The 24,798-nt window shown below is 39.4% G+C and overlaps 1 protein-coding gene and 1 long non-coding RNA gene across 5 annotated transcripts in view; one reads left to right on the top strand and one right to left on the bottom strand.

Annotated features, from left to right (window-relative positions):
• Positions 1–24,798, bottom strand: part of LOC124860839 (protein inscuteable homolog) — a 100,047-nt gene that overhangs the window by 19,538 nt on the left and 55,711 nt on the right. For all 4 annotated transcript variants that reach the window (XM_047354446.1, XM_047354437.1, XM_047354442.1 and 1 more), the window contains 5 exons: positions 17,559–17,925; positions 15,011–15,063; positions 10,818–10,941; positions 9,866–9,979; positions 4,612–4,737 (listed from right to left, as the gene is read on the bottom strand). In XM_047354446.1, coding sequence (XP_047210402.1) covers positions 4,612–4,737; positions 9,866–9,979; positions 10,818–10,941; positions 15,011–15,063; positions 17,559–17,918 — 777 coding nt within the window. In that variant the 5' untranslated portion in view covers positions 17,919–17,925. The remainder of the gene's footprint in view (positions 1–4,611; positions 4,738–9,865; positions 9,980–10,817; positions 10,942–15,010; positions 15,064–17,558; positions 17,926–24,798) is intronic.
• Positions 10,951–11,811, top strand: LOC124860862. The gene is made up of 2 exons (XR_007036471.1): positions 10,951–11,675; positions 11,750–11,811. It is a non-coding gene; the product is annotated as an uncharacterized LOC124860862 (long non-coding RNA).

The raw sequence follows: 24,798 nt of genomic DNA on the forward strand, positions 1-24,798 counted from the left end.
TTAATCAACTTTCTACAACAAAAGCTTTTAATTGTAGTTTCTCAAAAGGGTTGACGAAATGCATCACCAGTTAGTTAAAACAAGTAATTACTCGTATTTTACCAGCAGTTCTAAGAGTTTTTGTTAATGACTGATTCCGATCACTGCTCAGGATCTACTGTTTCTACACTAGACGCCGTTTCTAGAAGTTCCTGTAGCAACACGTCTGTCCTGATGTTGTGGATGTAAATCAGGGGACATGAGCTGTACTTCTCAGTTCTTTTATTAGTGATACACAACACGTCTTATAGATTGTAAAACAAATGGATAATCATCATTTCAGCTTGTCAACAGACTCACATTGTCTTGTTATTGTTCCAAGTTAAAAGAGATATATTAAGAGCATGGGAGCAGCAAAAAAACAACATTATTATAAGCTGATAATAAACGGTAACCTTCAACATTTAGATGGCATTCTAATTCCATTATTGTATACCTTACTTTTTAATTATATTTCTCTGATTTTAATGAGTTCAAAGTAGAGAAACACCAATCATTCCACCAGAGACTGAAAATGGCCAAGTTTACCGTGATCAGCTCTGACTGGTCACAGCCAGGTCAAATGCTGATCATTTTTCGTATCATTAAATCATCAAAACTGAAAAGTCAATTTCCAATTTGATCAGGTTTTTAGTAAAAAGTTTAGGGATGTAAGCTTTGATTCATAAATGGGGATTATGTTGAAATGCATTCATTTGCTTTTCCTAAAGGGTTTTGTAATGTAATTATTTGTTGAAACAAAGCAAAGTTTACTCATCTGAGTTTTCTTTTGTGTTGAGGCCCTCAGAAAGAAAACTGGAACTGGTAGATCATACTTTTAGGAAAACCAAAAATTGGTATCAGCCTAACTGGTGCACCCACGATTTATGTTTGCACTGTTTTGTTGTGTGTAGAAATTTGCCAGTTTCAGGCAACTTGATAGACATAAGTAAAAATGCTATGGTTTGGAATGCCTCGGGCGTCCCATAGAGGAGCTTGAAGAGGTGTCTTGGGAGAGAGAACTCTGGGTCCCTCTACTAAGACTGCTGCCCCCGCAACCCTGTCCCAGATAAGCGGAAGATAATGACATAATACCTTTTAGTTAAAACAGAAAAGCAACATTTATTCCTGCTGCTGCTAAAATAATCAAACATACTGATTGGTAAACTCATAATAAGACTATCTATAACATACATTTGTTATTATTTAGGTTTTGATACATAGACCTATGGAGAAATGCAGCCTAATCAGCCACAACATTTTGCAGTACTTTTCAAATGGTTATTGAACACAAAAATATAACTTTTTGCTTTTCTGGTCCTGGAGTAACACATGTTTCCTTAGTAGCTAGCCTCCAAACAGCTGCTTAACAGACATGCTGTTAATAGTTTTCCAACTGTAGCTTTAAATCAGCATTACCTTAATTAAAGTCATGGGTGGCACTCCTTTGGTTTCCACACCATGACTCTCTGTCAACTAGAAATATTGTCAATGAGCCGTATTTTTCTTTCTTGTAAGCCTAGTAACCATCTTCTGCCAGCTGACTAATAGTGCACAACGTTACGATAGGCGGGGGAGAGGCAGTGATGCATTACTGTATCCTCTGTACAGCTGGAGAAAACTGCAGTCACTCTGACACTTTCTCTGGCATCTCATTAAGAGGATTGTAAACAATAGCAACAGTTTGATAGAAAATGTTTGTGTCGGTAAACCAGACCCCGCTGCGATACAATGTGACCCCTAGTAAAACAGCTGCTAAACTCCAGGTCCCTACATAGGGACCTTTCTTTTTTCCTACCTCATCACTCATCAATGAGCAGCTTACTACAATGTGACATAATTACTACAGCATTAAGTGCCAATTGGGGATAAAGTGGAGGAGTTTTCTCCACACCTGCTTCTTTTCAAGATCAGCACAGACAGGTGTCTTTCTCAAGCCTGAGCGATCGGCAGAGAGCGCTCCATAGCTCAGACCCGCCTGACGGCTCCCCCTTTGGGACTGTGCTGCTAATCTGGGGCAGACTTTGCTTCCCGTTGAAGCGTTTTCACAGTCAAGTGACTCCTGCCATCCCAGCTGCTGTTTATGTGAACAGACACCGCTGTGGCATCATTATTTGTTAGGATCTTGTTGCATTTGTCTTTCCAGCTCAGCACAGGTGCTCCTGCTGTTTATTTTGGTTGTATTCTCCACAGAGAATGAAGGAGGACAAACATTGAGGGATGTGTCATTAGGTTTCTCTCTGCCTGCCACGCCCTCTTTGCTTTACACACACAAACACACCCACAGGCTTGGAAAATTCAGGTCAGTAAGGTCTTGGTGTTTAACCTGTCAGCTGAGCAATCAGGAGGTCCAACTAATGATCTCATTTATAAGTCCTGCAGAGCCTGACTGGGAGTCATGTAAACAGACATTCACTTCATTTAGTCACAATATGGCTTTCTCTTAGTCTGGAAATTACACAGCAGTTCCATGAAACCTTCTCAGACCTGATTATACTAACCTTAGGTAGAGTCAGTAACAGTAAGTCAAAGGACTGCAAATATAAAAGTACTGTAGAGAGGCCTTCCTCAAAGGGATGATGCCATCATATTTGTCTTCAGAAAGACTAAAGCAATGATATCACCTGTTGCCACATGTGTAGTGGCTGTGATGATAGCAAGCTCCTCTAAGTCAAAGACCATGGGTCTCAACCTGAAAAACATAAACTGCTTCCTCCAGGTCGGTAAACAGTTTCTGTGTCAAGCTGGGGAGTTTAAGTATTTTGGGGTAACATTCAGAAGTGGTGGTTGAAGGTAGCAGGAGATGGATAGATGTATTGGTGGTGCTTTATAAAGCAGGCAGTGCCAAAGAAAGAGCCGAGCAAAAAATCTAACCTACCCTTACCTATGTTCATGAGAGATACATCACAACCAAAAGAACAAGATCCTGAATTCAAGCACTTGAAATAAGGTTTCTACATAAGGTGGATGCATCCAGTCTTGGAGATAAGGTGAGGAGCTCCATCAACCCAACGGAGGTCCAATTAGATTTGCTGCTCCTCCATATTGAAAGGAGCCATTTGAGGTAGTTCAGACATCTGATCAGGAACACTACTGAGCACTCTTTTGGAGGATTTCTTGGCATGTTCCACAGATCTAGATTTCACTGGAGGCTCTATCTATCCCACCTTGCTTGGAAATACCCCACGAAAATGGAGAGTCTTGCTTAGGAGAGAGATGTCTAGGTTACCTATCTGGACCTGTTTCCCGCATAATCCTATCTAGGATAAGTGGAAGACAATAGACAGATTGACCGATGGCTGGAATTATCCATGTCAACGGTAATTCATGCTCAACAGTTTACTTAACCCAGTCAGTGAGGGTTTATCAGGTCCCTCTGAAGACCTACCAGTTCAGAGTTTTGTAACACCACAGACCGTTTGCATGATAATAAAACACACATATCTGAATCTGTAACAAAATTACAACGAAAGCGTTTGAAGGTACCACCATGACCAGAAGAAGAAAAGTACAATGTGTATTTGTTTTTAAAAACATTCTCTATGAGCATATTTGCATATTCCAAGTATGCACAACTTATCAGGAACTTCAAGAACACACAGATTACAACACATTTGGGTACAAAGTCACTCAGACTCCATTCTTTTGAACACACCTATGAGAATGGAGTGTGAAACTGTAGATCCATAACACTTCAGCAAAGTTTTAGTGGCTCGGTGCACATGGACTCAGAAACAATTCAAACCTCGAAAGTGAGCAAAACAATCAGATAGAGAAGATGTGTCAGGATCGTTTGTTTGGTGCTTTTACTGTGCTTAGCCTCTAGATGGCGTGGAACCTGGAGGAGAGGTGACAGGTGTTCTCTGTCCCCCTGATTACCTGCTGAGGAGTATTTAAGGAGGAGGCTGCCAGCAACTCACTGCCAGAGCGTTGCCTTTGGTGGTACAGCTCAAGCCAAATTACCTTTGTCTTGACCTTGCCTTGTACTTTTGGTAATTTTGTATTTGTTACCTTGCAGGTTTACCTGAACCTGACTTTGCCTTCTGCGTTGAACCCTGCCTGGATTACCATCTTCTGGAAAGAAGCTATCCAGCTCCACGAACAAAGACTCAAGCCTCTTATTACTTCGTTGGATCACACCGGCTGGCAGCCTCCTGATTCCTTCGTTCCTCGGATCTCCTTCTACGAACCCTGTCCACCCTCCTCCATCCACTGCACCAACTTCAGAAACTCTTGGACCTACTAAACATCCTGGCACACCAGTATTCACCATATCCTGTCTCACGGGTAAACAGCCCCTTGGTCTCTCCACCCCCCTCTGGTGGATCTCTCCATCAATCCAGTAAGGCAGAATTATTAAGAATGTAGATCCAGAGTTATCCCTTGCGTACAGTTCTATTTATTTTACAGTTGGTATCCCGGTTCTAGTTTCCTGCACATTTCATTACACTGTAAATAAACTCATTACCGTTAAACTCAGTCTCCTGAATTGCTTTCTGCATGTGGGTCAAATCTGTTCAAAACAATATGACAAGATGTCCCTCACAAGTGGATAAAGAAAACTGTGTTTGTTTGTGGGTGTGAATGATTGACCTTGTCCAGTTGGTTGATGCCCTCTTCCACACAGCAGATGGAGGCCACCGTTCTCAGAGCGTGAGCGTACAGGTCTCTGAAGCGGTCCTGCCTGCAGATCTTAAACAGGGCCACCACAGCACCTTCCTGTGCAAATGGAAAACAGCTTTTCACTTGTAGCCATGAAGAAAGACTTCCTCAGAAAGGCTCAGGGTCGTTTCTAGAAATGCTTAATGAAATTGAGCCTGCATGAGGAATGAGGTTATTGATTATCAGCTCCGGAAATCGATTACATTCAACAATTGTTGTTTAATGTCCAAATGGTTACTGGATCCAAATGTGCTGCAACTTTTCTGTTTGAATATTTCAGTTTCAGAACAGTACAGAATAACTTGAGAAAGTTGACGTTAAAAACAACTTTATAGAAGCACTAAAATTAAATCATCAAAAAGCAAAAATCCTCATTAAAAATCAATCTGCTGCTGTGTCAGCTAATGCTAATCTTGTGCTGCAGTTTGACTGGTACACAGTGATTAACAAAGGTCATTAAGTTGTGCTGAGGGCATCTACTGCCCCTTCGTTTTCATCCTTAACAGTCCGTCACATGGTAGACCAGTGTTAAAAATGTATAATATTTTGTTTAGTATGAGCAATAATGTTCTGTCTAAATGGAAAACTCACTGCTTCATTGAGCTCTATCATCTTTGTGTATTCTGCCTTTGGGTGAAGTTCCCATTATCTTTTCTGCAAAACTGTCTGCTGATCTAGTGTAAGAGGATGTACAGAACATACAATCTATTGTGCTACATTCAGGCTGTGACTTTTCATGATGCTTCAGGTATGGGGTTCTTGGGGTGGTGGGTGGTATTTGCTACTAAAATAAACCTTAAGCAAATAAAGTAAAATAAGAGCAGGGAGAGGTGTTTCATAAGAAGGGCTGTAAGTTGGAGAACACTTTCATTCTCAAACTCACTGGTCTGCAAAAGACTCCTGCCAGAGTTGACAATAAGCTTCTTTTAACAAAATTTTACACCATACATCACCGTCCGCTTTTATCTTAGGAAGGTGCATAATTGGGCAAAATGACATGTCAAATTTCTCTTTGCTATATAGATTGTGCTGGGAGAGCCAATGAGCTGCGCAGCAGCATTGCGTTGGTTTTAGAGTCCAAGGGACCTGAGATGACCGATGGATTTAGCCAGCTTTATTCAGCAAGGCTGCCAGCCACAGAACCTCTCAAATTCCTCCTGCAATCAATGATGTCAGCTGAAACAAGTCAAAATATGCATATCTCACAAATGGAAAACTGTGAACGGACAAAAATTGATTATTTGCAGTCCATAATAGAGGACATTTTCCTCTTTTGCCTGGTGTAAACAAACAAAAATAGCTTCTTCACTCATCCCATGTCCGTGCAAAAGCATCCCTCTCACCAAAATCACTAGGAGCAACGGAATAGTATTCCCTGTGCATACAGCTAGAATTACCTGGAGGAAGACGTAGCTTGTAACTGCCACCATTATCCTAATAAGGCCATTATACTGGACTGGCATGTCTCATATTGTGCTAAGGCCAGGCTGCTGAGGCTTGGAGTGGTTAATCATCCTGCCCTCTAGCCTGACTGCTCCTTCCTGTTCACTGCCTATGCAATACTGCTCTGCAATACCTGGAAGAATTGTCTGTGCCGTCAGACAGTCTTCAGTATACCTCGCACTTCTGATTTAGGCTGCTCAGGTAGTGACAGGAAGTTGTTGGATCATGTTGTTTCACTATTAAGGCAGACGTCATTTGAGAAAAAGAAATATTCTAAATGGATCTCAAAAGGACTCAAGCTATTTAATTAGAAGGAAGTTTAAGCATTATAAAAGGAGAACTACAGCTTTTCAAGCACTTTGAAGAAATGTATTCAATCTTTTGCCTATTACACTTGGGACATGAATTTTATCCCTTTAATGATTCAATTGAAATGGACTAATTATGTAACATCCAACCGATGACTTGTGAAAACAAGAATTAGTTGCTCAAATTTGGGTATATCCTGGATTTTCTCTAATCCAAACAAGGTCCAATGATCCAAGGTTTGGTTTGTTGCTGTTAAAAGCTTCAAGTTTCTGAGGGTGGTAATTTGGATTAGATTGTTGAAAGCTGGACAAAATTGAAGATTCTAACAGGAGGGTGCAGAACGGTCTCCCTAAACAGTTCTGAAATTGTTTGGGCTTTGCTTGGTCTTCGCCAGGAAAGCAGCCAAAATGAAAGGAACCATTTCTACCAAGAAGAGCAGTCACATGTCAGCCAGAACTATACCAGAGTCATGTGGATTGTTAGAAAACCCATGTGGTTAAGAAATGACTTGCTAAAGGGAAATTTACCAAAATGTTAGTGGTAATAGCTGTAGCAGAGTAGTAGAAAAACAACAGACTGAACAGTCGTTGCATGTATGAAGGTGATTTTGTGTAACTGAATAATTTATTTTAAACAATGTGTTAAAAATGAAATAATAGCAGTGTGGAGTTCAATCAGTGAGGTCATTTATTGTGTGAAACACTAGGTGTCCAAACAGGTCTCCCTGTTTTAAAGACGAAGGCAGCATAAATTCTGCCTCCAGGTTAAAGGGAAATCCTCTTGGAAAATCGGAGTAAAATGGATTATTTCAGACACCGTTTCCAAATACAAACAGTGGTCTACAATTACCTGTGAGTTCTGTAACAATTAGTTCGTGCCTAAACAAGCTATTGCAGAAAAAAAAAAAATTTGTATTGACAAATTTGGCAAATAATGTATCAATTGTACTAAAGAGTAATCGCAGAGCACTTTATGAACTGATGAAAGCCAGACTGATGTGATCTGGACAGTTTACCCTATGTCCCCAAATCACTGAAACCAAGTCAGTGTACACTGTGAAGGATTGTGGATACCTGGACCTTAGTCCAGTAGAAAACCTGTGGGGTGGCATCTAATGCCGTTTCTGCATTCAATATGCTGCTGAGGCAAAACAAGGAAATTCAAATGAATTTTGTCATGTTGTGTCCTGAGCTGGAACACCTGATCACAGGTGCCAGAATTCAGTAAACTCCATGCAACACAGATTTAAGCCCTTCTCACAAACTCTGGTTATACAACTAAATTAGTGATTCACAGGAAACCCAGATCTTCCAGCATTTTTTCAGTTTATACAAGCATTATTCCCAGTGCATTTGTGTTCATGGAAATAAAAGCTATTAAAAGAATTTTGAACTCCACTCACTTTTTAAGAGCACTGCTGTTATCGTGAAGTTATTATTAAGATATTTATGCCAATGATGAGTGTGTGTAAACTTGTGACTGGAGCTGTAAATCCTATTTACCTTGCAGTTTATGATTTGGGTTCCTGCCAGTTTAGCTCTGACTCTTGTTCTTTTTGTTCCATCTTCCTTTCACTGTCCTTTTCTAATTAAGTTAAAATAATCTGAGGTGAAAGGGGAATTTCTGCTATTATAAAGCTTGATGATGGCTGGTTTTTGTCAAAATATATATATTTTTCTCTTACCCTTACAGAGCATCTCCTACTTTTCACAGATTGTTAGGCTTGTCATTCGCCGCTTCCCTGTCTCTGTCAAACAATCTCTTCCACTGATTTCACCCTCATTCCCTAAATAGTGCCCTCAGAGGACTGTTACGCTCACACTCCATGCTTCTCCATCCATGTTTCTTTCCAGCTATGGAGCCACACAGCGTGTAATTTGTTTTATGAATCATTGTCTCTGCTCCATTGTACTCGCTAACAGGGAAGGAGGTGATGTAAAATGAGATTTACAAACTGAAACCTTGTCAGTAAGAGTTTAAATCATTTTCAATGAAATGATGAAACATTCAACAAACGGCTTGTTTGAAACAAGGACCTCATGGTGGACCAGCATGATTTATGTTGTCAGAAAAATCTAGTCAAAGAGTGATAAAGCCTTGACTTGTCTTCTAATAAATCAAAGATGATCAGTTTGACATCTTTGTGGAATTCTCCGCATTTCTTAATTTGTTTATTCACATTATTTGCTTTGATCTGCTGAAGTGGCTTTAAAAAAGAAATTCTGTTTCTAAGAACAATAAGTCAGTGGACCAAAAGTAAATTGAAGGATAAAAGTTTAATTCTTATTAGCTGATCACATAGGTTTGTCAAATTGTTCTTCTAAACTGACATTATTCCTCACAACTGTAACTGGTCAAATTTACTGGACCTGAGTTTTAACCCCACTATCTGGTATAGATGGAGAATGGGCTGCAGTTGTATAGCGCTTTATCAAGTCCCCAGAAACCCCAAAGCGCTTTACACCACAATCAGTCATCCACCCATTCATACACTGACAGTGGTGAGCTACATTGTAGCCACAGCTGCCCTGGGGCAGAATGACAGAAGTGAGGCTGCCATACAATCAGCACCACCAAGCCCTCTGATCACCATCAGCAAGCAAGGAGGGCAAAGTGTCTTGCTCAAGGACACAACGACTAAGACAGAGAGAGCAGGGGTTTGAACCAGCCGCCCACCGGTTACAGGACAAACCCCTGCCACTGTCGCCACCGAAGGTAGAAACACTCTGGTCCCTCTCAATCAACGAGCTCAAAACAAGTAGGTGAGTGACGTCAGAGGGAAAATTAGAACATGAAGAATAAATTTGATATGAGCCATTTGACCTGTACCACTGAGAGGAATTATTTGTGAGGACGTGTGACAGACAGCAAGAAGTTAATTACCTCAGATGGCAGGCAGAAGTGTTTTGTACTGGGTATTCATTGGCAGCCAGTGGCGGGCTGGTTTGGCGGGCTGGTTTGGCCCCGGATTGTTCGGTCAGTGGCGCTATACAGGGAGTTAAGTATGAGTGGATGGGAAGTAAAGGCATGTGTGCAACCTGCATTTGGGATCAATGTCCATCACTAATGGGAGCTGACAGTATTGATCTCGCAATCTGGCTGTAAAGGAAGCGTACATGTATCCGTGTGTGTGTGTATGTGTATGCATGTGTAGGACACCAGGATGAGTATTATCTAGAGAATCACAGAAGCGGCAGGGTAATTAATGGCCAGTTGAGACTTGCTGTCTGGTCTGTCTTGTCTCATCTTGCACTGAAATGGTAAGGCAGTATTGTGTGTATATATGCAGCTCTACTGGTCTGAGTGGTGGCTACTTGCCAAATGCGAGTCCCTACAGAGGCATGATCCTAGTACTACAACAAACCCCAGCTTGTACAGAAAAAAACCCTTCAAACAGGTCAGCCAATCAGCTCCACTGGTGTATCCAGTCTACCTTGGCAATGATGCTGCAGAGCTGGGGTCCATCCTGGGTGAGTGACAGCAAGTTGCTAATGGCACAGCCAATAGTTTGAACGCAGTCTGATGACTCAATCTGTTTGATCAGCACCTACAAGGAAGATGAGACCTGAATTCATTTGTTATTATTAACAAAAGACAAAAACTCATTCGAAAGAATTTTCGCCAAGCAGGGGATGATTTCATATAAACAATTTTCAAGTCTTGTCACAAATTCTCAAATGGATTTATGTCTGGATTTTTATTGGGCTATCCTAACACATAAATCCTTCATCTAAACCATTGCAGTGGTGCTCTGGTTGTACAAGTTTGGGGTCATTATCCTGGTGGACGGTGAACCTCAATCCAAAGTATTTTGCTGAAACTAAACCTGTTTTCTTCCCAGATTTATCTGTTTTTAGATCTTAGTATTCCCCTTCCCATGAACTCTGACCCTTTTCCCTGCATGATGCTGCTATCACAATGTTTCACTGTTGTGAATCAGGTTCAGGGTGATGCACAGTGTTAGTTTTCTGCCACACAGAGTGTCTTGTAGGTACAACTGTATTTGAGGTCAGACTAAATCACACACAGGCAGGCTTCATTTGCCAATTAGGTAACAATTAGGTGACAAATTTTATGAAGGAATTTTAGAGTAAAGGGAGCTGAATATAAACGCAAACCGCCCATTTCAGATTTTTAATTGTGTAAAATCCTCAAACTTTCAAATTTTTCTTCCATTTCACAAATGTGCACTGGTTTGTGTTGGCCTGTCACATAAAACCTCATCGAAATGTGTTAGTCTTTGTAGATTTAACAAGAAAAAGAAAATCAAACACTTTTACAGGACTATATGCGTGGCTTAAAATATCAAATTCAGCATGATGCTGAGAAAGCACATAAAGCTCTGGAGCACACAAAAAAGACCAAAGATAAATACAGTGACCTACCCGGATCTCATTGGCTAACGCCATGTCAATCATGTTGCTGAAGGAATCACTGACATCTGTGAGGATCTCATGGATAGCCTCCCTCATCGATTTAAGGAAGAATTCATTATCTGTGTGAAGGCACCTGTAGATAAGGGGTTAGAATATCTTCACAAAGGCTCATGGGAAAAATAAAGTAGGTAGTATTTAATTCCGAACAACATTACAAGATCTTCTTAATATTTCTGTATTTTACACAGCCTCAGATGAAGATTAAACATCAGTGCATGTTTCTCTAAGATGGATATGACATGCATTAAAACCTAAGTAGTGTCAGGATCTGTGCTTTGTGTGTCTGTTGGTGCTCAGCACCTAGATGGCGTGGAATCTGGAGGAGAGGTGACAGGTGTTCGCTATTCCCCTGATTATTCTGCAGAGGACTATTTAAGGAGGAGGCTGCCAGCAACTCACTGCCAGAGTGTTGCCCTTAGTGGTACTAACTCAGCTACGTTACCTTTGCCTTTGACCTTGCCTTGTACACCAAGTAACTTTGTCTTTGTATCCTGCAGGTTTCCTGAACCTGATTTTGCCTTGCATTGAATCCTGCCTGGATAAACCGTCTTCTGGAAGGAAGCAATCCAGTTCCATGAACAAAGACTCAAGTCTCTCATGACTTCGTTAGATCACGCCAGCTGGCAGCCTCCTGATTCCTGCGTACCTCGGACCTCCATCTGCGAACCCTGTCCACCCTCCTCCCTCCATCGCACCTCATGGATTACAAACTCTCCTGGCTTACCATATCCACCAACTTCAGTCTCACCGGCAAACAACCACTTGGTTTCTCCACTCCCCCTCTGGCGGATCCCTCCACCATTCTTTGTAAGACAGATTTATTATTTTCATGAGTTCAGCCCCAGAGTTATCCCTACTTACCTTCTTGTTTATTTCTACAGTTTGCATCCTGGTTCCAGTTCCCTGCATTATTCACCCAGTTGTAAATAGACACTTTACCGAATAATACCGTCTCCTGAATTGTTTTCTGCATGTGGGTCAAATCCTTTAAACTCAATATGACAAGTAGACCATAGAAATTAAATAGAAACTACAGGTCTTTCTCAAAATATTAGCATATTGTGATAAAGTTTATTATTTTCCATAATGTCATGATGAAAATTTAACATTCATATATTTTAGATTCATTGCACACTAACTGAAATATTTCAGGTCTTTTATTGTCTTAATACGGATGATTTTGGCATACAGCTCATGAAAACCCAAAATTCATATCTCACAAAATTAGCATATCATTAAAAGGGTCTCTAAACGAGCTATGAACCTAATCATCTGAATCAACGAGTTAACTCTAAACACCTGCAAAAGATTCCTGAGGCCTTTAAAACTCCCAGCCTGGTTCATCACTCAAAACCCCAATCATGGGTAAGACTGCTGTCCAGAAGGCCACTATTGACACCCTCAAGCAAGAGGGTAAGACACAGAAAGACATTTCTGAACAAATAGGCTGTTCCCAGAGTGCTGTATCAAGGCACCTCAGTAGGAAGTCTGTGGGAAGGAAAAAGTGTGGCAGAAAACGCTGCACAACGAGAAGAGGTGACTGGACCCTGAGGAAGATTGTGGAGAAGAGCCGATTCCAGACCTTGGGGGACCTGCGGAAGCAGTGGACTGAGTCTGGAGTAGAAACATCCAGAGCCACCGTGTACAGGTGTGTGCAGGAAATGGGCTACAGGTGCCGCATTCCCCAGGTCAAGCCACTTTTGAACCAGAAACAGCGGCAGAAGCACCTGACCTGGGCTACAGAGAAGCAGCACTGGACTGTTGCTCAGTGGTCCAAAGTACTTTTTTCGGATGAAAGCAAATTCTGCATGTCATTCGGAAATCAAGGTGCCAGAGTCTGGAGGAAGACTGGGGAGAAGGAAATGCCAAAATGCCAGAAGTCCAGTGTCAAGTACCCACAGTCAGTGATGGTCTGGGGTGCCGTGTCAGCTGCTGGTGTTGGTCCACTGTGTTTTATCAAGGGCAGGGTCAATGCAGCTAGCTATCAGGAGATTTTGGAGCACTTCATGCTTCCATCTGCTGAAAAGCTTTATGGAGATGAAGATTTCATTTTTCAGCACGACCTGGCACCTGCTCACAGTGCCAAAACCACTGGTAAATGGTTTACTGACCATGGTATCACTGTGCTCAATTGGCCTGCCAACTCTCCTGACCTGAACCCCATAGAGAATCTGTGGGATATTGTGAAGAGAACGTTGAGAGACTCAAGACCCAACACTCTGGATGAGCTAAAGGCCGCTATCGAAGCATCCTGGGCCTCCATAAGACCTCAGCAGTGCCACAGGCTGATTGCCTCCATGCCACGCCGCATTGAAGCAGTCATTTCTGCAAAAGGATTCCTGACCAAGTATTGAGTGCATAACTGTACATGATTATTTGAAGGTTGACGTTTTTTGTATTAAAAACACTTTTCTTTTATTGGTCGGATGAAATATGCTAATTTTGTGAGATAAGAATTTTGGGTTTTCATGAGCTGTATGCCAAAATCATCCGTATTAAGACAATAAAAGACCTGAAATATTTCAGTTAGTGTGCAATGAATCTAAAATATATGAATGTTAAATTTTCATCATTACATTATGGAAAATAATGAACTTTATCACAATATGCTAATATTTTGAGAAGGACCTGTATGTGAACTGACCCTTATGTTTAAGTCATCATCAGCAAGTGTAAAGCATCTCCAAAAAGAAGTTTTCTGGTCCTCAGCCACGATTTTAGAAAAGTAATCAGTGCTGCCTGGGATGGATTTTAAGATTACAATTGCACCTAAAATTATCCAGGGCCAACAACACACTAGGTCTACTTACCAAATTCAACAACCTGAATATAATCCTTCATAAGAGCACATATTTACAAAACTGTTGTGTTTTCTGGGGTGAATTAGTTGCATCCGTTGTATTTAAGATAGGACACCTCAAATATCCAGACTGTTGTTCGAACTTTCCTAAATGTTAGATTTATGGTTAAGTCAAGAGATCAAGTGGGAGCATAGTTTGTAAATTTGGAGATAAAGGAACAGTGACTTCTCTGCCTGGATGTAGCAAAATAATGAAGCTATCAATGGCTGCCACCACTGCCAACTCTAAGGATTGAAGTGGTCAAAAATCCTGCAGCAAGACTTGGTGGCAGCAGCCTCTGAGGTTTTAGTTTCCAAAGCAAGAGACGTACATAACAGACATTACTTAGCTAAACACACAAGAAAAGTCTACTCCAGTTAAACAAAAGAGGTTTTGGGATTATGTTCTGTAAAATTATGGATCCAAACTGACATTTCTAGCGTAGGGTAAAAAGAACACCATGCCTACAGTGAAGCATAGGAGCAGCTCCTTGTTAATGTGGAGCTACTTTACTTCCCCTGGAAGGACACCAGGACACTGATCTGTAGCATACCTCAAAGTTCGCCAAAGCTTGTTTTCACAACAACATCTGTAAGATAATAGAGTGGCCATTATAATTGATTGACTTGTACTCTAATGATCCCCTCGGGTGGGATTTAGAAAAGGTGGTTGCCACACATAAACCCAACACTATTAGTGAACTAAAGGCCTTTCTTTGCCCATGATGGGAGTGCTAAGATTTCCCAGGAACGCTGCCAGAAGCTTGTGTCAAGCTATGGATCAAGTTTAAAGCAGGTCATTACAGTAAAAATGTGTCCCACTAAAGAAACTGCAGTATCCATTAAAAGTGGTATTTTGTACTGAATCTGAAGAAAACAATTATAATATTACCCGTGATGAGCTATTTAAACTGTCATTGTTTGATTTGTTAATTGCAAACAGATGCAGGTGTTTATATTTTGCCAAATAACTTAATTTTCCTTATTTTAGGCGCAACTCTATTTCTACTTGGAGTTTCAAAGTAGAAGGATTCTTCAAAAGTGGAAACATTTTATGACAATTTAATCAGAAAAGACTGAACAAATCCATCTTATCTTGGTCAATGATGGGCTCCAGTTTCATGTAGTTCTATAAGGAATGAATAAAGGTTCTATCTCTATTTTGTATCTTTAATTGTTAAACACACATTAGATTTGTATTTGTCAGGTGTTTATTTAGGATTACATTTCCCTTATTTACTGTATGTGGGTATTTCTATTTTGACTTATATACATGTATTTGTGTGTGGTAAATGTCTGTTACCTCTCTGTGATGTTAGTTAGCTCCATGCACTTTTCCAGCAGTGATTTCTCATACTGCAAAAAAGAAGAGGAAAAAACAAACAATATCCATGAGAATAAAATATAAATACAGTATATAACTAACAAACTGTATTGTTTTAGATTTCAAGACTAAGACTAAGGAAAATAGCGGATAATTGTAAAGTGGAAGAAACATCATGCAAGAGCTTTGATATGTTGGACCACTTGTTGCTGAATATTGGACTACTTGCACAGACACCAGGCCTCCTGATGCTTTCGGCCATTTTGTATCCAGGACAGTCCGCTCCTCCATATCCCGTCAAGCATCACGACTGTTATGACGGGGCGTCCCAAGTCTGACGTCACAAGATGCTATATAGGAAGGCGGACATTTCAAAAACTCGCTTTCAGCTGGAAATCTTGACACGGTTACCACGCAACTGGACCATCCTCTGGAGAAGAAGAGATCCCACGTGAAGTCTTCAGTTATTTCTCTCTCTCGTTGGCCAACGAACAATTCATAACTGAGGTTTCTGGACTAGGAAGGCCAGAAATTTAACTTTGCCGATCGAAGACGTGAGTTTAACACGTAACTAAAAACACGGAGTTCGAGGAAACGAATCGCCATCGTGTTTCATCCCTAGTCGACTGCTGATGGTCAGATCCTATTTTTTCCTTTTCGTCAAGAAGACCAAAGGACGGGACTGACCGCTCTCTTGGAGTGTAACTGCGGACGCGCACAATGCTTCAAACACCCCCGTTTTCCCTCTCACTCGCTGACCCAGAAGAAACTTCACCAAGTAAAACCCATCTTTTATTTAATCTTTTATTTCTTTATTAGGAGGCCTGGGCAGGGTCAGAGGTGTAGAGCGATCAGAATCGCTAGTTAGGATCTCATGTGTTCTGAATGATATGTGCATGTAACCTTGCCTATTGAAACTTTGATGTGTTATGTTGATATCGGGATCCGCCGCAGTCCTCGAGCTGCTTGTGTTTTACTATCTGAGAGTCAACGCGGGTGCGTTGCAAGACTGGACTGTTAAAACGACCTCATGGTGAAATTCTCCATTTCCCTTTTGTCTTCAACCTCACTGCTTGCTAGCTTACCGCCAAAAGCTTTATAACTCTTTGTGTGCTCAAGAGTTGGGGGAAGTTTTATGAGCAGAACATCACTGAATACAGTCGGAGTGGCGCCTCCCCCCACTCTCCACTCACCACCACACCTTTTCGTCATTTTCTCAATTGTGCCATAAATGCTGGTTGATTCAACACCCACTGCTGTTTTCTTTATTTTTGCTTAGTTAGATGTGTTACCCTTGTTATGTAGAATTTTGCATGTTGAGTAGGTGAAGATTAATAAATATTCACATAGATAAAGAGAGAGCGTTTTGTGTTCATTGTGTGCAAAAAGAAATTCGTCAGTCAAGATAAGGTTAACGTTCCACACGTTTTGGCAGAAACGGTCGATTAAACAGTGACATCTCCGGCAATAGTTATTAATTATTACAGAGTATTTAACGGTTGTAATTGTCAAAGGCGTTGAGCCACAATTACAACACCAGAAACATCTCTGGTCTCGATTCATAAATGAGGATTTTGGTTAAGAAATTGATTTTGTCAGATTATGATTTGTAATTATAATTATTGATCAAGATTAATCAATCAATAATCATAACCCCCAACAGAAATTTTTGTGTCAAGAAAAATCTGAAAAGAAGGGCTTGCAATTGTTTTCATCCCCCTTTACTCTGTTAACCCTAAAACATTCCTGTGCAACGAATTACTTTCAAAGGTCACCTAATTAAGTTATAGAGTCCACCTTTGTAATTTAATCTCAGTATAAACCGCTGAAGGCCTCAGAGGTCAGTTTGAGAACATTAGTGAAAATACATGACCATGAAGAGCAAGGACCACAGCAGACAGGGTTAGGCTGTGAAACAATGTCCCAAACAGGACAACTATCGGAAAAGTGGCAAGAAGAAATCCATTATTGAAGAAATCCTGTTTGTAGTTTGACAAAAACTAAAATGTTCAGCCTTCATGTAAAACACCATGTGCGGTGGAAAATAACTAACTGAACACGATCCCAATGACACATGGTAGTGGCAGCATAATGCTGTGGATCAAAAGTTCACTTTCTACATATGCAAAGCCAGTAGAGACACACAGTGAATTACAGTTGTGTCTGCAGCAAAAGGTATTTCTACCAAGTATTGACTTAATGGGGCTGAATACAAATGAAGGCCACACTTTTCAGATTATTATTTATAAAAAACATTTGAAAACCATGTGTCATTTGTCTGCTTTCACTACTTTGTGTTGGTCAGTGACATAAATCAGGATAAAATACAGTTTCTGGTTGTAAAGTAACAAAATGAGCAAAAGTTCAATGAGTGTGAATACCTTTTGCGAGGTACTCTATAACCCAAAAATGTTTTTCTTTTTTTTTTTTTGCAGAATGTGTCTTCAAAGGCTAATACTTATTTTACATTTAGCCTAGCAAGTTAGCTGTGAAAAACCACTTTGAAATTCTCAAAGCCAACCATCACCTTCTGCATTTCAGGAGGCGTGCTCCGAGCAGCGCTGTACTCAAGTACAAGCGAACGCACATGGCAGTTTGCACGTACAGCTGTGCTGTGGACCCTCTGCCAGCGACCTTTCTCTAGCCGCTGGAACATCTTCCCCAGCTCTGTGCTGACCACTAGCGCACGGCGAAGCAGCGTCTGCAGGTTGTTTCTGGCCACGTGGTCCCCTGCAGTGATGCCAGAGGTCACTATAAGTTCCCCCTGGTGTGAATCTTCATCCACCCCGATGGGTTTGGCCTGAAGGACACACATGCACTCCACCTCTGTCATGTGGCGGAGGTCCTCCATCCACCGCTGGACTGAGTCCACCTGCAGAGTCTGCATACGGGTACTGTGGGAAATAATAAGAAAAAATTAACAAAATATCAAATTATAGTCAGGCATTGTTGACTTTTAATTGAAATTTGGAGTGGAAGGCACAATTACAGGTCATTTCAGTATGAACCAAATATCGAAAAACAATTTCAAGATTTGGTTGTAAACCTGTTACAACCAAAAACTTGTACAACCTTGTATTTTTGGGAATGTTAAGTGATAGATTAACATTAGGTGATGAAAGAAGGGGATCAAAAATACAGTATGAACAGTAGAGTTGCACAATACATCAAATTGTAATTCACGTCGCAATATCAATGTGTGCAATATTACAATCACAAGGGAATACTTTGATGCAATATTTCAAAAGATGCAATGCTTCAGTTGTTAGGAATTCAAACCCTATGTATTGATATTGTATTTGGCAGATTTGATAGACTAACTGTCTTACTGCCTGCACCTCAAAGGCGTGTGATTGTTTAATGTTAAGAAAGAAAAGTGTCAGTGAGTTACTCGTGATTGACATCCCAGTTTTTAACAATATAATCACAATTACATCTTTTAATGATGACAATGATAAGCCTAAATATGGATTTCTGTCATGATTTGTAGATGTTTGAAGTTTGTTTTGGGTCTTGCTTCTGATTGATATTGCTTATGCTCTCCAGGTGGTATGTTATATGTTATAAGTTAATTTCTTTTTGGATTAGTTTCTCTTTCATTCTGTTTATGGTGCATTTTAGTTCTGTGACTTCTATAAGAACTGGTTTTATTACGTCTTTGTATCTCTGTTTTTTTCATGTTTTCTTCCATTCTCAGCCACTGCCATCTTAATCAGCTTCACTCGCTCCACCTGCTTCATGCCTATCAGACTCCCTGCTTTCACTTGTGTCATGCTCCATATATACTCTTCTGTTCTGTCTACTCCTTGCTGGAGAGTACTGCTTGCCATGCCAAGCCTGTCCACGACTGTTTTGCCCCTGCCGCATCTTTCCTCGTCCTCGTCTGCTTCATACCTTATTGTAAGTTTTTGCTTTTTATTTTTATTTTTTTTCAACATAGCATTCTGATGCTGCCTGCTTGTCTAGATTTAGATCCTACTCTAAGAGTCACCTCCTGATGGATTCCATATGTTTAACGTCTGAGAAGTGTGGCATGCATTCGTATTCAGTCCCTTTAACTCTAATATGCATGATTGAAATCCAGAGCAAACAGTTGAATTCAGAAATAGCCTAATTAGTATATACTGTTAGTAAAGTGAAATTGTAAAGTCAACCTCTTCATCCAGTCACCGCTGTTCTGTGAAGGCTTCAAAGATTTGCGAGATCTACATTCTGAGACGTGAACAGTAGACACTAGGTGGAGCTACAGCACCTGCCCTCTTGAAATCATTTTTTTTTTTTCTTCTTTTTTACAGCGTACAGTGAGTGGCCCAAGGAAACATTTCTAAATTTAAAGGTCTATAATACCAGTGCCCCACGTTTTTGTAATTTTGCCTGACAACAATTCAGTTCTTCTAAATTAGAAGAAGTAAATAAATTCAAATGTTTATAGATGGAGTTATTACATTTTCTGTTATGGTCCAGATGACTTCTATTTGACTCATGCTTTTAAACACTACTAAAGATTCCTTTAAAAAAGTTCAGTAAATGTGGACCATGTAGGCTAAATTGTATTTTCTATTTTTGGCTACATGCAGAAGATGATTCTTCTTTTCACCATATTCTCTGCTGTTGGTTTCATTTTGACAATAAAGATTTTATAACTCTTTTGTTTTTGGGGTATAGTTGATTTATACTGTAGAATAGTCACTGGTTAGACATGGCATTAAGGAGGATGTGCCTTTAAACCAGGAGAAAGAGAAAAATGATACTCACTACACTTAAGTCCTAACAGCACTTAAGCACACTTAAGAGCAAAAGACAGTCTAAGTCAAGTCTCTTGTCTTTGAACTAGTCTGTTTGTTCTGGTGTTGCCAGTTTGATTGTTTGAGAAACCAATCTGTTGTGTTTAACATTAATAAACATCTGCCTCAGACAGCATTTGGTTATTAATTTAAAATTTGTATATATACACGATGTTCAAGCTGTCCCTGTAATAAATCTCACTCTACAAAGGCAGCCGACAGCTCCAGCTTTTTCCACTTGAGCACCTGCCCCTCAAAATGTGTGTGCACACCACTGTCTACATTAGCAAAAAAAAAGCATCACGAAAACCAAGAAACATGCCAGAGAAGTCAGGGAGAACAACATGGAGATGTTTAAAGCAGTGTTGGGCTACAAAACAAGCCCTCTGTGAGCGGGGCTTAATCCATCTTCCAAAAACATGAACAGTATGGCCTAACTACAAACCAACCATACCCAACTGTTTTCCTAAACTGACAGGCAAGCAGAACCTAAACCAGAGAAACAACCATGAGGCCCATGGTAACTCTGGAGAAGCTGCAGAGATTCATAGTTCAGGTAGGAGAACATGACAACTGATATGTTTAACAAATCTTGTCTTTCATGGCAGAGTTTCCAAATAAAAGTCATTGTTGAAAATAAACTATATAAAAATGTCTCATTTGCAATGTTCTATAAGCCATGTATGGACATAGTGAATATGTGGAAGAAAATCCTCTTGTCAGAGAAAACTAACAATGCACATCAACCCTGAACACACCATCTCCACTGTGAGACATGGTGGCGGCGACATCATGCTGTGGAAATGCTTTTCTTAAGCAGCGACGGGGATACTTATCAGCGTTTAAACAAGCAAAAAAGAAAAAACACACACATACACACAAAAAACATGGTTAATCAGTTGAAAATCAGTTGAGGAATGTTATAACCATGAATCCAAAGTGGGTGTATAGTAACTGACAGATCATTTACCTTGGTTATGCTTCACTTTCTACATCCTCCTTCCTTTCCCTTAATCATATTTTCTTAGGAATACCCTAGTGTTTAATAGAACAAAACAAAACCTATTTAGCAGTGTTTTAACTATTTAAATTATGGGATAAAAGAAAGTACACCTGTTTTTGATTCTTGAGTTTTATGTAACAGGAAATAAATGAACTGTTTATTAGCAGGTTCTAAAATTATCTAAATGTAACCTCAAATGTAAAAAAGCAGACAAATTTTATAATGTCATTATTTATTAAACTAAGAGGAAGCCAAAATAGAGAAGCTTTAAATACAAAAACTAGCTAGACCCATTGATTCAATAGCTGATGGAGGGCCTGCAGGGTGCCCAAAGTCCTGTGGCTGAAAAAAACAACAACAAATGTTCACTCCTCCACATCTGTGCTTGACAGCTGGAATTAGGTCTTTGGCTTTAAATGAATTACAGCCAAACAGCTGTACTATGGTGTCATCTGGTACTATGGTGAAGTCTTTATTCAACCGCAGCTTTGCTCACATAAGCTGTCCTTTTGTGTTGCTTTAAGAAAATAACAGGCTTTCTTTTTGCAAATATTTTAAAGAAGCCATCTTTGTTAACTCTTTTTCCAGTTGTACAGGCATGAACTTTAAAATGGCAACTGAGGCCTATAGAGTCAAAGATGTGTAGATGAGGTTCGGTTGTTTTTGCAGCTGCTCTAAGCATTACACAGTTGGAACCTGGAGTATATTTGCTGGAATGTCCACTTCTGGGAAGATGTTCACTTGTGAGCTATCTTCCATTCCCATACTGATTAGCAGCAATAATTGCCACTATAAGGTCATTGCTGATGTCTTCCAGTCTTGGCATTCTGTTAGGTCTGATCTGTATGTTTCAGATCAGCAAACTGCCAAAATCCTCACTTTAATACAAGTGGTTACACTGGTGAGGATTATTAGCACCAGCAAATTTCTTTTATAAATACAATGGAAAGCAGCAAAGGTCTACTTGTTTTTTTACACAGATTTTCCATTTTGTTGTTTTTTTTTTTTTTGTTCAATAATCAGTTACAGTTTGTTTATGTGTTTTTATACACTTGAAATGATGTAATTTATTAAAGAACTTGGTGAGGATCAATGTTTTTCTGACCTGATATGTTACCCCAGGCCCCTGCCCAAAAGGTCCTTCCTCTTTTAACTGGTAAAAGAGGATGTACTTTTATTTTACGATGCTCGTCTGTATTGTAAAAGTTTAGTATAATAAATCTGCCAACTACTTTTTCTAGAATTTGCTGTCTCTGCAGAAAAGAACTGAAATCACAAACAGAAAATCAAAATACTGTTGCCTGCCTTCTGTTGTCTTACTCCTGTAAATGTTTCACAAATGTAAAACTGGGCATCTTTGCAACTGTTAGTAAAGTAAACTGAATGTAAATTGAAATATATAGCTGGTCGTTAATTTCACACTAGCCATTTACAGTTACTATGCTCAAATCAGATATTTGAAACAGAGAAATGCTATCTGTAAGTTTTGTCCACATTTGATTTACCAAAAATGAAAAAAAAAAACAAATGAGTCAAATTATCAAGTCCTATCAAAACGTGGCAAGCTAATCTCAGTCTAGAACCTAAGCAAACAACTCCTTCTGCAAGGTTCCTTAGCAGAGCAAGATGCATGTTTAATGAAGAGTATTTGTGCTGAGTCAGATGGGAAAAAAAATTAAGTCACACATTGTTTAAGTGAAGTCCTGTCAGAACATTATACCAGCTTCCTAAAACCCAACAGGAAATTTTATTTTACAAAAGGGACTCTTTATTTCTACATAACACATGCAACATTTTGTTGCACAAATATTGATAACTAACTGTTAGTTTAAAGAGGTTTACATAAACAATTTTTTCTTTCTAAATATTTTAATTTTATACAAGAACTACATCATTACATAGTTTTTTAGACTAAATTCCGTAAATAAAAAAAATGTAAATCAAAGAATTTGAGAAACATTCAAATAGAAGTTGAAACTATTTTAAAGCCCTTTGTTTAGGCAGCTCATTGAAGGCAGAGAGTGTGTTGCTGTGTATTATAACTGTTCTGGGTTTTAAGGTTAAAGCGTCTTGTTGCACTTTAAGTTCACTTTATGTATTGTCTTGTTCTTGTGTTTAAATGCACCTTTTGATTGAGGCATGAAAAATATTTAACTTAAATAATTCTAAGTTGAAATGTCATGAAATCAGTTATATATCTACTGTCAAAAATGTAAGCAGTTTAGGGTCACAAACTATTGTAGGCATAAAAGTGACATTTCTTTTGCATAAGTTGGAAGCAAATTTAATAAAAGGAAGTGATCTAATTATTTCACTGAAAAGAAAACTGTAAAACTGTACAGGAAAAGGGCAAGCACACAAACTATAACTGGTTTTATCTGACATTGTTTGAGTATGTGGCCTAATACAAACAGCTCGATCCCCGTGACTCTTTTAAAAGCAGGACCATAAATGGGCCATGAAAACTGCAGTAACCAATAATGTATATTACAGGTCAATTCTATCAATAATTGCTAATTGTTGTTCTTGTTAGTTTAACCCCTCAGTGAAACAGCAGCTCTATCAGCTGGCTGTACCAGGTAAACACTCCACCCTCTTCGATCTCTCCCAGCCCTGACCCTAATGAACAGAGGCTTTAGAGGGCAATACCAAACCCAAGGCTTCCTGGAAGAAAGTGGATCGATATCTACAGCAGCCACCCCTGCTTTGACTCAACAGAGACAGGTCTCTAATGAAGATGGATATTTGCTGCCTGTGCTCACTGGGCTCTTTCTGTGTAGTTTGGATAATGCTATGTTGAACATTGGCTTTTTTATGGAAATGTGTCATTAAACACCAAAACTTGGCGGCAAGAGAATAAATCATCAAAAATCCACTACTTGAACACGGAATCCTTTTTCACATTTCTATGAGGGGTTGTTGTGTGATAAAGTATGTAATTTAGGAGAAATATTGAGTGTGGCATGCAAAGGACTGCAATTATCTGGTTACTTTCAAACAAAAGATTCAAAGGGTTAAAGGGTATAACCTAAAATAAGGATCAACATGTAACACGTTATTGACTTGATAACTATCTTAAAGGTATAGCTAAGAAAAATATTTTAAGTCATCGGTTGTTCCCCGGACAAGTAGGAATCAAGACGTGGTCTATACAAGATGTCCTGCAGTAGATGGCACCATTTTGTACCCAAAAAGTCAAGACCATCAACTGTCCAAGAGTTAGCTATAGAGGAACCTCAACATCTGAACCAGCTGAAGCTAGAATCCAGATTGAGATAACAGAAATCTTTCAAGACTATAGGGCTACATTTTTATTTATATGACTTTACTACAAAACTATTTATAAAAACTGTATGCGTTTATTTTACTACCAGATAATAATAAATTGTCAAAGTAGCAAATTAATTCATTTGAGGCAATGTGATAAATTGTTGAAGTAAAAATAAAAATGATGCAACAATTTGCATAGAAATGTTAGTTATAAAACCAAGTTGGTTCACTGTGATTAAGCCTGTAGTCATTATACCTAATCAAGTTGATTTTACTTGATCATAAACAAATATTAATTTATTAAGCGGGAAGTACCTAAAAAAGTTCCATAATATGTTTTGTTAACTGAGCCAGTGCATTTTCCTTCCTTAGAGTGTAGAATAGCACCATCAAAGTGACCAAATCTATACGTTTTAGAAAACAGGAAGTTCACTGGTGCACAACATTCTCAATGAATCTGTGTAATACCTGAAAGGAGATAAAGATCCAATAAGCTGTGAATGTACAGTTAAATAAACAATGACACAGTGTTATGAGGAATAACGGCCATTTATAAGTAGCTTGTTATACTAAGTGGGGTAAATGACCTCACATTGATAATCGAAGCCCCTGAGAATGAATGAGACTCACTCTTTTCTTCCTGACTGAACAAAGTTATTTCTCCCTAAATGATCCTCTGTTATAAAGTAAAACTGAGCCCCAGCCACAGT

This window comes from Girardinichthys multiradiatus, chromosome 2, assembly GCF_021462225.1.
Source record: "Girardinichthys multiradiatus isolate DD_20200921_A chromosome 2, DD_fGirMul_XY1, whole genome shotgun sequence".
NCBI lineage: Eukaryota > Metazoa > Chordata > Actinopteri > Cyprinodontiformes > Goodeidae > Girardinichthys > Girardinichthys multiradiatus.